The sequence below is a fragment of the Polypterus senegalus genome, chromosome 12, assembly GCF_016835505.1.
Source record: "Polypterus senegalus isolate Bchr_013 chromosome 12, ASM1683550v1, whole genome shotgun sequence".
Classification (NCBI taxonomy): domain Eukaryota; kingdom Metazoa; phylum Chordata; class Cladistia; order Polypteriformes; family Polypteridae; genus Polypterus; species Polypterus senegalus.
The window spans coordinates 44,379,366-44,395,197 of NC_053165.1; the positions used below are offsets into that span (position 1 = coordinate 44,379,366).

At 37.7% G+C, this 15,832-nt stretch overlaps 1 protein-coding gene across 1 annotated transcript in view; it reads right to left on the reverse strand.

Annotated features, from left to right (window-relative positions):
- Positions 1-3,629: 3,629 nt before the first annotated feature.
- Positions 3,630-15,832, reverse strand: part of ift122 (intraflagellar transport 122 homolog (Chlamydomonas)) — a 79,470-nt gene continuing 67,267 nt past the window's right edge. Inside the window, exons 26-29 of the mRNA XM_039771010.1 lie at positions 12,967-13,095; positions 11,702-11,778; positions 10,757-10,921; positions 3,630-5,294 (exon numbers count right to left, since the gene is read on the reverse strand). Coding sequence (XP_039626944.1) covers positions 5,208-5,294; positions 10,757-10,921; positions 11,702-11,778; positions 12,967-13,095 — 458 coding nt within the window. The 3' untranslated portion in view covers positions 3,630-5,207. The remainder of the gene's footprint in view (positions 5,295-10,756; positions 10,922-11,701; positions 11,779-12,966; positions 13,096-15,832) is intronic.

Here is a 15,832-nt window from a genome sequence, read left to right on the forward strand (position 1 = left end):
TGACGTAGTAGCCTGTGAATACTGCATCCGCCGAATTCGATTCTGTTCAGCACGTTGTTCGGGTGTTTGTGAGGCCCTCAATTGATCAGCGAGCCTGCGTGCACTCTCTCTCGATCTGCTTCTGTCTCACTTTGTCTGTGTAACCTGACTCCCGTGGTTATACGTAAGCACGATGTTCGGGTGTTTGTGAGGCTGTCAATTGTGATTGTCGTATACGTTGATCAGCGAGCCTTCTCTTTCGATCTGCTTCTGTCACACTTTGTCTGTGTAACCTGACTGTTGTGGTCATACGTAATTTCCGTTTCAAACGCGAGTGCATTATAATATGTTCTGTGGTCATACGTAATTTCCGTTTCAAACGTGAAAAGAATTTTATATATATAGATCTGAATAATCCCGTATTAGTTGCTGCTTTGGCATTCAGTCTAAGGTGTTTTACAAACACTTTGTAGTGAGTTGTTAAGAGAACAGTGCTCCAGAAAATAATCATTTACTGATATACCAATTTCTCTAACAAAATAATGGTAGATAAACTGACTTGGTAACCATACACTGTCCCCACGTATAAGTGCAAACTGTTCTATAATTTTCTGGACTGATGTATTCTGTTACAGAGACTGGGGGAGCCAGAGCCAATCCTGACAACACTGAGCACGTGGCAGGAACAAACCCCTTAACTCAGACCACAGTTCATCACAGGGCACAGTCCCACACTCCTGTACTCGCACATACTGGGACAATCTACAAATGCCAATCAATGTCACATGCAGATCTTTAGCACTGGAAGAAAATGGCTGACTCAGAGACAGGTCACACACACAAAGGGAGAACATTTTCCCAAGTGGGATTTAAATGCAAGTCTCTAGAATGAGACAGCAACGCAAGCCACTGAAACCCTGCGTCACCGCAAAGAAAAAATACTTTGATACAAGCATTAGTGATTCCATCATCCTGCTGTTTACAAAGTTTTACGTATTGCATTAAGGCAATCCAATATGTCCTATTTTTTTATAAATAAACTCGAAGATTTGACTAATCTTTGCAAAATGTCAGACTTTTTATTTTATTTCACTGTCTATTTGAGAAGAAAGTGAGTTCCTTAAAACAAATACACAAAATAAGTACTGATAGAGACAAAAAGAAGTAAAATGTCTTCCCAAAGACACATTTTCACTAAACACTTATAAAAAATATCATTAAGTACCCCACCAACACACACTTAGCGCTCTGAATTATAAAAGAAACACAAAGATGCCCTATAAATAGATTAGACTTAATATAAAAGTACACCAGACAATGGAATAAATCAGACAGGAAATGAAACTCATAATTCATTCTCAATCAGACAGTAAGCAGGCACACCAACACTCACGTCTGAGCCCAGCTTTCTGAGTAAAGCGAGGAGGTCACCCGAAAGAGCATGTCGGCAATATCTTCAGTGACTGACACAAAGACAACGCTCAGCCATACTGTATATCCTCTCACTCCTGAATGAAAAATGACATCGCCTGCCTCAGTTACCTGTTTATAGTTCATGATCAGAAAGTGGCTGACAAAGATTATGTTATTTTGAAAATGTATACTTCTTGTGAAGGGGGAATTGTTTCTCCTTTACATGCAATGCTTGCTGGAATAGGCTCCAGCTTCACCGTGAGCCTGCTCTGGAGAACGCGGTTTGAAAATGCATGGATGGATGGAAGAAAACCTCAAAATCAGCTTTCGCACAAAACTTCAACGTGCTTAATAAAGACACTTGTATGGACAGTAGCAGAGTGAGACAATTACTAAAGCACTTCAAAAAATAGGAAAACAGATATCATGGACGAGCACTATAATGATCACCAATGCTTCAACCAAGGAAAACAGCAATAAAAAAAAAGAACAATGGGTAAGATTTTCAAAAGGAATTGATACATGAGATTGTGAGAAATGAGGTCGTCCCATCATGTCAAAGAGGGTGGGCCTCTCTGGCAGTGTCTTAAATTGGTTTGAATCCTACCTGACAGGGAGAATATATTTTGTTAGTTGTGGGAATTACAATTCGAAGACACATGATATCCGATATGGTGTTCTACAAGGCTCTATCCTGGGTCCGCTGTTATTCTCAATCTACATGCTTCCGTTAGGTCAGATTATCTCAGGGCACAATGTGAGCTACCACAGCTATGCTGATGGCACACAGCTGTACTTATCAATAGCACCTGATGACCCCGATTCTATTGATTCACTAACACAATGTCTGACTAGTATCTCAGAATGGATGAATAGTAATTTTCTCAAGTTAAATAAAGAGAAAACTGAAATTTTAGTGATCAGCAATAATGGATACAATGAGGCTATTAGAAATAAACTGGATACATTAGGATTAAAAGTCAAGACGGAGGTAAAAAGCTTAGGGGTGATTGTTGACTGTAATCTGAATTTTAAATCACATATTAATCAGATCATTAGGACAGCATTTTTTCACTTAAGAAACATAAGTAAAGTTAGACCTCTTATATCACTGAAAGATGCTGAGAAATTAGTTCACGCGTTTGTTTTCAGTCGACTAGATTACTGTAACGCACTCCTCTCAGGACTACCCAAAAAAGATATAAATCGTTTGCAACTAGTGCAGAATGCAGCTGCTAGAATCCTAACTAGGAAAAGAAAATCCGAACACATCACACCAGTCTTAGCGTCACTACACTGGTTACCTGTGTCATTCAGAATTGACTTTAAAATTCTGCTTATGGTTTATAAAGCCTTAAATAATCTCGCCCTATCTTATATATCGGAATGTCTGACACCTTATATTCCAAATCGTAACCTCAGATCCTCAAATGAGTGTCTCCTTAGAAATCCAAGAACAAAACTTAAAAGAAGTGGTGAGGCGGCCTTCTGCTGTTATGCACCTAAAATCTGGAATAGCCTGCCAATAGGAATTCGCCAGGCTGATACAGTAGAGCACTTTAAAACACTGCTGAAAACACATTACTTTAACATGGCCTTTTATAACTTCATTTTAATCGTAATTTAACTTAATCCTGATACTCTGTATGTTCAATTCATCATAACAACTATTCATGGTGGCTCTAAAATCCGTACTGACCCCTACTCTCTTTTCTGTTTCTTTTTCCGGTTTCTTTGTGGCGGTGGCCTGCGCCACCTCCACCTACTCAAAGCTTCATGATGCTCCAACAATGATGGACGGATTAAAAGGAAGAAGTCTACGTGACCATCATCATCATCAAGCCCTTCCGTGAGAATCCTAAATCCAAAGAGGACTGTTTCATTTATGTTAGGTAGAATGCCCAGAGGGGACTGGGCGGTCTCATGGTCTGGAATCCCTACAGATTTTATTTTTCTCCAGCCGTCTGGAGTTTTTGTTTTTTCTGTCCCCTGGCCATTGAACCTTATTCTTATTCGATGTTAATGTTGATTTATTTTTTATAATTATGTCTTTCATTTTTCTATTCTTTAATATGTAAAGCACTTTGAGCTACTGTTTGTATGAAAATGTGCTATATAAATAAATGTTGTTGTTGTTGTTGATGTCTGCATTTCTGACATCTTGATTGATGTCAAATACGGATCAATTAGACTGGACATTTTGTGGAGAGTTGTTAAATTAATTGGTACAATCTTGATTATATAAATAAAATCTTTAATCTTTGGAGTTTAACATTTATTAAATCAATAATATATGCCATAAATGGTTTACAAAATACGCTTAAAGTGTTGATTAGGTCGTAACATATTATAAACACAATAACATTATTATTTTATATTGAAAGCTTACATTCACTGTTGACATTAGAAAGACACATTCATTTTTTACTATGGCAGAACTGTCCTACACATTCTGGTCTGCAGACTGGCATCATGTCTGAACTCCTACCGTTCTCCTGACTGTGCACCTGTACCAGCTGCATTGGTTTTGTAGGCTGATGGGTCACCTGGGCACTAAGCACTTGCTGGTGATCAACACAACCAGGCCTTGCTTCTGTTATAATGGCTTCAAAATCTGTGGTTTAGGGACTGGGTTAATCACTTATTTAAGGAACCAGTGACAAGCATCAGTCTCATTTTGAGTGACCGCTGAGAAAGAAATATTTCTTTCGATAAGGCTTACTGAGTCCTGTCATGGAATTTGAACTTTTAAGATTTTTTTTTTCTCTTCTTTAAGGCCAATTTGCCAAGAGTAACCCTACCAGTAGCACATGGAAGCACAGTTCTCAAACTCACTGGAGCTCCATAATGATCTGATCTGATTCTCCATGAGGATTTCAGAATTGAGTTACTGCTCAAAAGAAGCCAGCTGAGGTGGTCTGGGCGTGTAGTACGTTCCATAGGAAGTACACCAGATATGGCCCGCTGAGAGGAAATGCACAGCCAAATCCAAACACGTTGGAGGGATTACACCTCTCAACTAAGCACAGAAAGCCTGAGAGTTTCCCAGCAATAGCTTTTAAAGACTGTTGCTGGGATTAAGAGAACTCAGTCTGTTGCCACCATGATCCTCACCAGGATAAAGAGATGGAAAGTTAAATGAAACGATGAAACTCTGTCAAGTTCGCAATAATTATCATTTATTTATAATAAGAATAAATGATTCTTGGCAAGAATAAAACTTTGGTTTAATCAGTTTGATAGCTTGAATTTTTTGTAGTGTATAAATCAAATATGATAATTTCAAATTGTATTCACTGAATGTGCACTCAAATATTCTGTATTATTTTTTAACAGGCACAATCCTCACAGGATCAATAGTAACATTTCACCATTATGTGAATTATATGATCTTAAGTAAATGTGAAATGAATATTACCGACCAGAGATACAACTACTGTATCATCAAACACAAAATAAGTTGAAAAACGTATCTATTTTAACACTAAGTCACACTCACCTAATTAAAGTGCTGCCTATTATTTAAATTGCTGCTGAAAAACGTTGAGTCTCTCTCAACTCCATCATGTGTCATGTAATAAATAGTTTTGCACATCGTTTAAAATTTCTTGCTTTTCTCTTATTAGAAAATACATTCCTTTACATTATTTTTATAAAATATTGGAATTAAAATCATCCTATTTCAGAGTGTAAAACAGTTCTGTACATTTCAGACATAACCAGAGTGTTTATGCTCAGGACTCTCATCATAATTCTTGAGGTTTGTATCTGACCATAAGTAGGGAAGTAGACATCACAAAAACCCTTGTGCAGATTCAGTTAGGCTCATCTATTGGTCTGCGACAATATGGACAGCAGTTGTGTTGAAGAACCAACAATTCATAATCTTCACTGTGAAACATCTGTGTCAAAAAAGGAAAGAGATAGGCACTTCAATAACGATCTTCATAGCAGTTGTAGGATTACAGAAATAAATCAGTGCTTCCAAATTATGTATATGAATAAATAAATCATATTTAAGACACCAAAGGCTGACATTGAAATGTAAATGGTTTACAGTAAGTTCACTAAAGCATTAGAAACAAAAACCTCTGACAATGCACACCCAGCTTTTACACTGGTAGATGCTTCAAAATCTATTTCAGTTTAGTTTGAATTATTAATTTACGGAATCACTTTTGACCGTGTCACACACACATGTGCATGGGAGGCAGCTAAAAGGACCAAATGAAGGTAATTCCATGCCAGGCTAGGGGGTGGTGGGATGCACAAACTCTTTCTCTGTTATCCCTGCAGACCAAACATGGGAAATTCTACCCAATTCCAGCCATGATGACGTCAGCTCTGGGTCCGCTCACCAAGATGGTACTTCCGGGTCTGGCCACGATGACATCATTTCTGGGCTGGGCAAAGAAGATGTCACTTCCGGTTCTGGCCACCCTGACATCACTTCTGGTTCCCTGCCTTAAAACCCAGACAGCTTTCTATGTTTCCTCAGTTCTGTGTTGGACTCAATTCTGTACAGATCTGTACAACCTATTTTGCCTTTTGCAGCCAGGGCTTAAGTATACGTATGGCTGCCCCAAAACTTGTTTCTGTGAGTCAAGGCTGTTTATTTCACAACACTTACAGGGGGCGGGAATTTTTTTTTGCTTCTTTTCATTTGTTAGTTAGTAGAGTTTAATTTGCAGTTACTTAGTAAGTCATTCTGAAATACTCCAAATCCAATTCAAGTTCACCAGGAGGGGTTTGAGCCTATACCAGAAGTACTGGCTACAAGAAAGGAAACAGCCCTAGACAGAGCATCAGCCCAGAACAGGGCCTGCTCCCAAACAACACTACACTCTCATTCACACTAGAACCACTTGAAGTTGCCAGTTAACATAACCTTCATGTTTGTGGGGATGTGGAAGGAAAACCAGAGTACCTAGAGAAAAAAATGTTGACATGGGGAGAATGGGCAGACTTCATACCAACAACATCCGGATGTGAAATTTTATTTGCAGTATAATACATAAAGGCTAAAAGGAGAAAACATGCCTTTAAATCTTTTTAAAAAATGTTTGTGAGTAGATCTACTTCAGAAACATGTTACTGCTATTCATTCACAGGCAGATGATATTTGACTGCATACTTTCTATACCATTAACTAACTGCTTTAGTGAGGTAAAATTGTGGATGACTGCAAATCAACCGTTCACAAATTGAAAGAAAAGAAAGAAAAACTGCTATTCTATTGAGTGTAAATTCAGCGAATAATAAGCCAATAATAGCAAATCTTAATCTAAAAGAGTTCAAGGGTTGAAATGTCCACTGCTGTGGTTCTCTCCCACAGTCCAAACACACAAAGGTTAGGGGGATTAATGATGATAGATTGGCTTATGAGTGTACGCGTGTGTGTCTCTGTGTTCAATCCTGTGATAGACTGGTGCCCAGTCCACAGATTGTTCCTGCCTTGCACCTTATGCTTGCAGGGATAGGCTCCAGCTTCCCTGTGAGCCTACTCGGGATGAAGCAGGCTTAGAAGACGGATGAGTGGATAGACATTTGGCACTGAGTTAAGCCTCACTCATCAACATTTCACACAATAAAATACCTGCTTTACAAAAACAGAAATACTGGAAAAATAAGGCAGTTTCTTAATATGCTGAATACAAAAAAGTTAATTAATTTATATTGAGAAGCTAATTATGATGATTACCAAGTGTTTCAAATCATTTGATTACTGCTATGTTAAATAAATAAAAAGTAATAACACTTGCAACTAAAGGCTTATAGAATATATAGTCTTATTGATAAATACAGCTTAGTATCATCAGCATTTCAATGCGACTTCATATTTCTCCTAATGGTAGACAGAAGTGTAACTTGTGTTCAGGTAAGGAAGACAGATGTTTTAAGGTAAGTTTGTTTCACTCACTAACCATGGTGCCAGAGAACACCAACATGCTGCATGACCTAATATTACTTTACTACATAGACGTGATAATAATGACCCTGTAAACCTGTAACCTTTAGAACTAGAGAGTGTATCTGTATAATACCCATTATTAAACCACTACACTAGTTTCCAGTTAAGTGTAAAGCTAATTCTCCTTAAGGTATAAAATGTAAACGTCTCTGCCACAGTTTACCTTGTAGAGCTCATTAGTGCTTATAATTTATTCACTGGCATCACAAAATGAAGATCTATTTAACTTACAGAGCTCATTAATGCCGATAATTTATTCACTGGCATTACAACATGAACATCTAATCTACTTAAAAGTTCCAGGATAATAAAAGTATTGTGGAAGGCATAGCTTTTGCTATTGTACCCCAAACACTGAAACAGCCACCAAAATCCTCAGTAATTTCAACATTTAAACCAAAAAGCGAAGACTCATTGTTAAAAACAGCATACTATCGTTCAAAAACAAGTGATAATCTTAATGCTGGGAGAGTTGTTAATGCTGGGTTATTTTTTATATATAAACGTTGACTATAATTGAGTCATTTCCATTCTCTTTCCCTTTACAGTATCCTGTATTAACAACTGAATCCTCTGCTATTTCCATCAGGTTTTCCTCCCTTAAGTAGCTTTAGAAACAGACAACAGAATTAATGTGTCATCACCAATCAAGTCCTAAGGTTTGACATATTTTTCCAGACTTATCAACATTTGCCTGTACTGTGATACCTTGGCTGAGTGTTTAGGCAGGGGATGGACGGCCAAATCATGAAGGATGATAATTTATATATATACAGTGATACCTCGGTATATGTCTGCTTTGGAATAAGTCCAACTTGGTATACGTCCCGTTTGGACACGAAAAATTTTGCTTGGTATACGACCTTTGTTTGGAATACGACTCGCGTGCTAACCTTGTTTACCTCTCTCGAGACAAAGCCACGACTGCCCACGAGCGTTAGTGCGCCAGTTGCTAGCATTCAGTGAACAACCCGCGCTATAACTCTCTGTGAACTTTCACGTGTGTGATATAGCAGGTCCACAGCTCCTGTCAAAGTCCAGCTTTAAAATAAATAATCACCGCGCTCACAGCTTGGTGAGGGGGCGTGGTGGTTATGTGGCTGAAGGTTGTCAGGGCGATTAGCGATGTGGGCGTTTCTCAGCAAAGTGCACTTGTGAGGGACTGTCCGTATTCATGATTGTTCCTGGGGCTGCTTATCTTGATAAACAGAAGCACGAGTCAGCGAGAAGGGGAGGAAAAAGAAAGAACAGACGGGAGGTTGAGTGAGTGAGAGAGAGTGAAGTAGCTGAAGTAGCTGAAGTAGGCAGAGTTAACGTCAGCTGCAAGTAGGGCGACTCCCCTGTTGGGAAGCAGGGGGGCGCCAGGTAAAAAGGCACCAGGCTGCTTCTTCTTCTTCTTTTTTTGTTTTTTTAAAGAATGCTTGCTGCTCTATTTTAACTTCGTTGTTTTTAAGAATACTTTTTTCTAATGTTTTTAACCTCCACGTTTCACTTCTGATTTTATGGATTATTTATTGGAACTTTGGAGACTGCACTTTAATTTGAACACCTTGTTTTGTTAATTGTTTTAATAAAAGCACTTTGCACTTCTTCACCATCTCCTTGCTTAGTTTTTACCGATGAGCTTAGCAGTGAGGCACATTACCGACGGTGTAGGGTTCAAGGGCTCCCCGTCAGCAAATGGGAGTATACAGCAAACCCGCATCATCACAACGTGATTTTTTGTTTTTTTCATGTAAATTTGAATTGATTTTTGAAAAGTATAAAGGTGGCATGCGTATCCGGGACATGGCTGTTGCATACCGTTTGGTGAGAACGACGGTATCTACGATTGTGAAAAACAAAGATGTTATTAAAAAGTAAAGTGAGGAAAAATGTTCATTTATTTCATCTAATTGCTTTTGTATTTATGTATTTTAGTATTAAGCAGTGTTTAAATTATTTTATACAACCCCATCAATGTACTGTATAATATGCCAATAGCAATAGGATTTTTTTTTTCCATGGGAACGGATTAAACATGTTCCCATTATTTCTTATGGGAAAAATTTGTTTGATATACGTCCTGTTTGGTATAAGTCAAAGGGTCTGGAACGAATTAAGGACGTATACCGAGGTTCCACTGTATATATAGTATATTTTCAAACACTGCCTGTTTTCTTAATCTAATTCAGGGTCGCAGGTAAGGAAGCCTAACCTACAAACACTGAGAGCAAGGAAATAAACAACTCTAAAGATGTCAGTCTAATGCTGATTGCAGTGCACGCACACACACACACACACCCACATACGCACACACCCACACACGCACACATACACGCAAACACACACACACGCGCAGAGGTCAATGCAGCATTGGCAGTCAGAATAACCTGCATACTGAAGGAACCCTGAACTACCTTGAAGAACACCTACAAAGACATAGTGAGAATATGGAAACTCCACACGGAAAAAAAATGAAAGGGTGGAGGGTTGCAGAGGATGGATTTTTACTATGTAGACTAGAATTTTCCAATTCTCCTTTCAGTTGCTAATTGGTTTCAATATTCTTCCTAATATGTTCATAATTATTTCATTAATATTAAGGTTCATTAACAACCTAAAAAATATATCCATACTTATGTCTATATTTCTGTAAGATTTGTTTATAACTATATGTAAATGTACATTAGTGTTGAATGAAAATAGGATTTAACTAAATTGAATCTTAAAAGAGTTTTCAAGCAACTGATGTTGCAACTGAACACATAGTAGTCAATCTCATATGAATTGTGCATATCTGAGTACAATTAACTTTATGCTGTTCAGACCGACTTTCCGATTTTTATTGTAATTTGCAGAGCCTTTCAAAATGTTTTTTTAATATGTTGTGCTGCATTGTGTCATATAACCACATGTTAACAACAAGTATGCAACATTTTCACAATTGTTTGACCTTGAATAAGCACCTGATGTTAAGTTTTTGGCTTGCAAAAATGTATTTTACTGAGGTAAACTAAGGAACCACTGCAGAACAGGACTGGATCTTGTATTATAAAAAGAGCAAGAGTTACAGATTCTGATGTACACTCACCCGTGTACACTAAGTGGTTCTCATACGTCTTTGTTCCAGACAAGAAGCACATTGAAACTGCAAATATTAATTAAATGGCATGGTGACAGTTTCTAGGAATCATACTGACATATCACTCAAAAAGGAAAGGCAAATTTACTTCCAGACACTGAAATGTGTTTTTAAAATACCCAAGCAGCAGCTGGAACACGTTTTTACTCTGAAAGGCAGCCAGCAACAATGGATTCCCTTTGCATGTTAAGGAAAATCATTAGCTCATTTTAACACTTGCCTACCTACAGCTAACACACACACAATCATTTCTGCTTCTTAAAACTCACCTGAAAGCATGAAGGGCACATGGTAATTGAAACATCAGGTAGCAAGGACCTGTAATACTGCCATTTTAGGGGTTTTGGCCAACGTTTTATGAGAACATCTCTCCTACTCATTGAACGCAGAACTGATCGGTTTACCACCACTGGGACAAACTCTGATCCTCCTTGCTAAAATTTAAAATAAAAAAGGTAACAGTTATATTATATTACCCAGATTCTTTATAAAAGAAGAAACAACACTTTTGATTAAGTGTTTAATAATAAACACAGAAAGCTATAAGAAACCAGAGATGAGTCACGTGACAAAACACATCTTTTACACTAAATAGTAAAATAAGAACAAACCATAAAATTAATAAAAAATAGATCCCAAAAACGTCTTTGTTGCAAAGCTAATCTGAATACTGCAGCTTGCAAGCAATAATACATAAAAAGAAATTAATAATGTGTGAATTCTTCTGGCTTTAGTTTATAGCATAAGATGTTTTTCCATTGCTTATCTACGTCTATTTTAGGGCTGCACTATTAAGTGATATGGTGACAGTTCTAGGGATTAGACTGCCATGGTACTCAAAAAGGAAAGGAAAATGTACTTCCATACAATGAAGTTTTAGTAAAATTTAAAAAATAAGTAAGTAAGTAAGGTTAACAAAAAATCAGTAGTTAATTTTTTTTTTTAATTAATTGTTACGATCAGCTTTACTATACAACAGGGTGACGAGTCAAATAATCATCATGTCATCATTGTTGTCAAATATAAATGAGTATAAAGTAAAACATGTAAAGAATTCCAACCCCGACTCAAACATCTGGAATTGTTTTTTGAATGTACACAAACAAACTCCCATGGGATGTTCATGCTGGAGTGGAAGTTAGGAGTAAACTCACTAAATTCTCTGCTTCACAAAATAAACATATACACCACAAGTTAAGTAGATTTTTCAGTACCTCAAAGCTCAGTTTTGCAGTGAATGGGTCCTCTTCAGCGTTATCCTCAGAATCATCAAGTCTTAGCGTCTGGCTATCTGTTTTTAATGTCAAAGATGTAAACAAGGGCATTTGAAAAGAAAATACATAATAGTATTCATCTGTTTCTTCTTCTCTCACACCCTGTATTCATAAGTCTTTTCATCAAATACAAAATAAATAACTATAGTTATATAAACCAACTGCTTTTATTTTTAATAGCACATGTTTACATATCAATGTATATATTAATTTACTGCATTTGAAAAGCACTGACCTGACCTTCACATCAACAGAACAAATTTTATTTTCTCCATTTTCATATTATGTACCTTCCATTGTAATATGTAGACTGGCATCTTCCAGGTCTTCCAGATGAGCAAAATTAAAAAGTGGGCAAGCAGCTTAACAAAGTCCAGCCACATACATCAGACTAAGCACTGCGATTGATAAGTTGAATAGTTGTCTCTCTAGACTCCAAGGGGCTCCCTCAGAAAAGTCAAAGCAGTAGAATAAGACAGGATCGTGCCTCTTTGCATCTTTCTCTCAACTTCTTTTTGAATAAATAATGAAACAGATTGCTATTAATGTGTCTGAATTTTGCCCCTTTAAAGATTTTATTTCTAGGTGTTATATAGGTCAATGCAGTGCTGGTGTTAGGTTATTTTGCACCCTAGACCAAGCTTATTAGTGAGCCAACTGGCTGTCCAGTAGCTAAACCATGCAGGTGGGCCCCCGACCCCCATTATGATCAGAGCCCTAAGCCAATGCTTAATTCGCATTAATGGTGGTGCCAGCCCTGCACCATTAATATTGTTATTATTATTCAACTGAGGGCGGCACGGTGGCGCAGTGGTAGCGCTGCTGCCTCGCAGTTAGGAGACCCGGGTTCTCTTCCCGGGTCCTCCCTGCGTGGAGTTTGCATGTTCTCCCCATGTCTGCGTGGGTTTCCTCCGGGCGCTCCGGTTTCCTCCCACAATCCAAAGACATGCAGGTTAGGTGGATTGGCGATTCTAAATTGGCCCTAGTGTGTGCTTGGTGTGTGGGTGTGTTTGTGTGCGTCCTGCGGTGGGTTGGCACCCTGCCCTGGATTGGTTCCTGCCTTGTGCCCTGTGTTGGCTGGGATTGGCTCCAGCAGACCCCTGTGACCCTGTATTCGGATTCAGCGGGTTAGAAAATGGATGGATGGATGGATTATTCAACTGTAACAGTCAGAACAAAAATACATTTTTATAAAAAAAGGATACCAGCTTGGGTTATCTCTTGCCAATTTGTGTTGCTTTTTTCAGCTCTAGGTGCTTCTAAGTCGATGAGAGCCACTGCCTCTTCATCAGTTATGCCTTCTTCTAAATAAAATTCTACAAGTGGCAGCACTTCTGCAAAGGTGAAAATGAAGTATAAAAGATTACAATCATGAGAATGCCAGAAAACATATTATATACATTTATTATTTACTCTTTTTACATAGGATATTTGAACTGAGTATTTAAAAACAAATACTTTCCAAATGCAAATAAAAACAATAGGTAAAATGATGTAAACCAAACTTCTTAATTTTTAATTGGACTACCAGCATATTTTATTTAATGCACTTTTTAAGGAGTCTTACAAAAAGGTAAAACAAGGTATTGAGCACAAGAGTAAAATATAAGACCCTCTTGATCTGCCACCATTTGCTTGTAACCTAGCAAACTGAACATGCACATTATGCTCATCAGAAAGACATCTTTGTGATATGTAAATGGAATTTTATGGTTTTCATTTTATTTATGTAGCTGTTTTGGGATAAAACTTGTATTGTGTTAAGGGGAAATATACAATCATAGCTAAATTTTGAATAAACAATACTTTTAAAAAATAGAAACCCAACCCTGTGAGATAGACGTTAACGAAACAGACAAAAAAGCTGTGACAGAGGACCATAGTGCAACAATCAAGCCAAAAACAAAAGGTCAGTGAGTCAGCCATTCCACATCACATCTTACTTGCCATCCTACATCCCATTAGCAAGCTCCAGGCATGTATTTTTGCTTTGTGTCCTCTCCCACCCTAACCTATTGTCTAAGGAGTGAAAGCTTTAGATTTGTCAAAAATTAACAATCTCCAGTTTTCGATGGATCTTGATGTTTTAGGGTCCCTGATACCAAAAACATTGCTATCTCGATGATGGGTGTGTGTCTGTCTGTGTGTGTCTGCGTGTTAGCTTGTTGAGGATGGCCTAGAGCTAAAATGCCTGGAAGGAAAATGATCAAACTAGAAACTTAAGCCTGTTATGACATGATGATGAGCTGATTAGTTTTTGAGCCAAATCATGCATGAGAAAGAGGCACTCTAGAAGAATCCTCATACAGTAATTCTGCAATTAGTTATGAATTCTTTTCATCAACTGCTATTGCAAATGACTTACTTTATGATCAGAATGACCCACATCAGAGTGGTAAATAATTACTGAAATGTTATAGAGTAGTTCAGGTATCTTAGTTCCTAGGGTGCAAAGCCTACTGATGCTTACGCCAGAACTTTTTTAGTATTAGTGCTGGATGACCAGTATTACAGGCCAAAGAAAATTCAAGATGTGCCTGGTTATAAAAAGGTTTCCAGAAAGCGGCAGAAACACAGCTGAAAACCTTCCAGAGATATGTATGTTAGAAATGTCATTACAAAGGAGAAGATCCTCTGCTGTATAGAAAGAAGTAAGATAAAGAGAAGTGAGATCTATGAGAAGAAATATATGAAGAAAAATAAATGGCAAAAAGAAAATTAAAGAAAGAGTGTTAGAAACAAAGGACTAGAAGGAGCAGAAAGAGGAATTGTTCTAAAACATGTCAAGGAATGCATCAGATGTAGTCTTGAGGACAAACTACTTATTAGCCATTAATTATAATTATTATTATTTTTCCCTGGATTCAGTGGAGAGAGATGGAAGAATATGCTGCCAAACAGTATGGACAGGTAAGAGTTTGTAGGCTTCTTCATGCAATTCTGCATTCAGCATGGCAACTGGCTTTGCATGGGCAATAGGATGGAAGAGAGGATGCGAAGAAGATAACAAAACTCCATATGTCTTAAGGACTAAATCAGCTGGGGGTAAAGGTAAGGAGGAGAATATAAAGAATGAATGGAAACCTGCAGTTATCAAAGACATCTAAGATGCTAAAACCCAAACTAGTCCAAGGTAATAAGAAATTCTAATAAGGTACAAATATAAAAATGTGCCGAGGTGCCTTTCAACCAGATACAAGGTCTTGACAGCATAACAGATAAGGTAACCACAGCTGGGGAGTAGGAAGTTTCATTTTAAACTAGGTAAAGAGGAGAACTGAAAAGCAACAGGAAGAAACTGATCTAATGTTCAATCTTGAGCCATGCTATGAGTTAGCAGATCAATCCAACTCCAGCTCAGACAGATGGTGTATACCTAAAGGTATAAATTCGAAATCTGATCAGGACACCTTCCATCCAACCTTTCAGAGAATAGGGTTTATAGATTTATGGGCTGCTTAATGGAGGGTCTTTTTAGTGTTCCAGTGAAAATGGAAAAGAAGAAATCAGTCCAATATTTAGCTAGGAGGAATTCAAAGCAGAGTGCTGAAAGAATTAACCCACAGAACAACATTCATTTCAATATTAGTTAAACAACTGTGAAAATGATAGATGGGAAGGAGATAAAGAGAGCACAGATTCCTTTACATTCTTTAAAACATGGAGGTAGTTGGAGACAGCAATGTACTGCACTAATTTAGCTATAACAAGTTTGTTTCCTGCCTTGTGCCCTGTGGATAATGGATGGATGGATAGATAGAAGTCAGTTTCACATACTGGACTGCAGCACTAGTATGGGAAACCGTAATGACCTGTGGTCAGAGTGTGTACAGCAAATGTGGCTGATTACAAAGACGTTCAGCCAATACAGATGTCTACAATTGTCTGGAGAACTGCCTGTGTACTTCTTTTGTTTTGCTATGTGTTGACTGAGCATGTGCTACAAACAGTACACACACGCTTATGAGGAGTAGCAGTAATGCTTTTGTCCAAAAATCTGTGGGACAACTGCTTCATTTACTTTATATATAATGTGTATATAATGTATAATATAACTTTTCTTAATGTTAA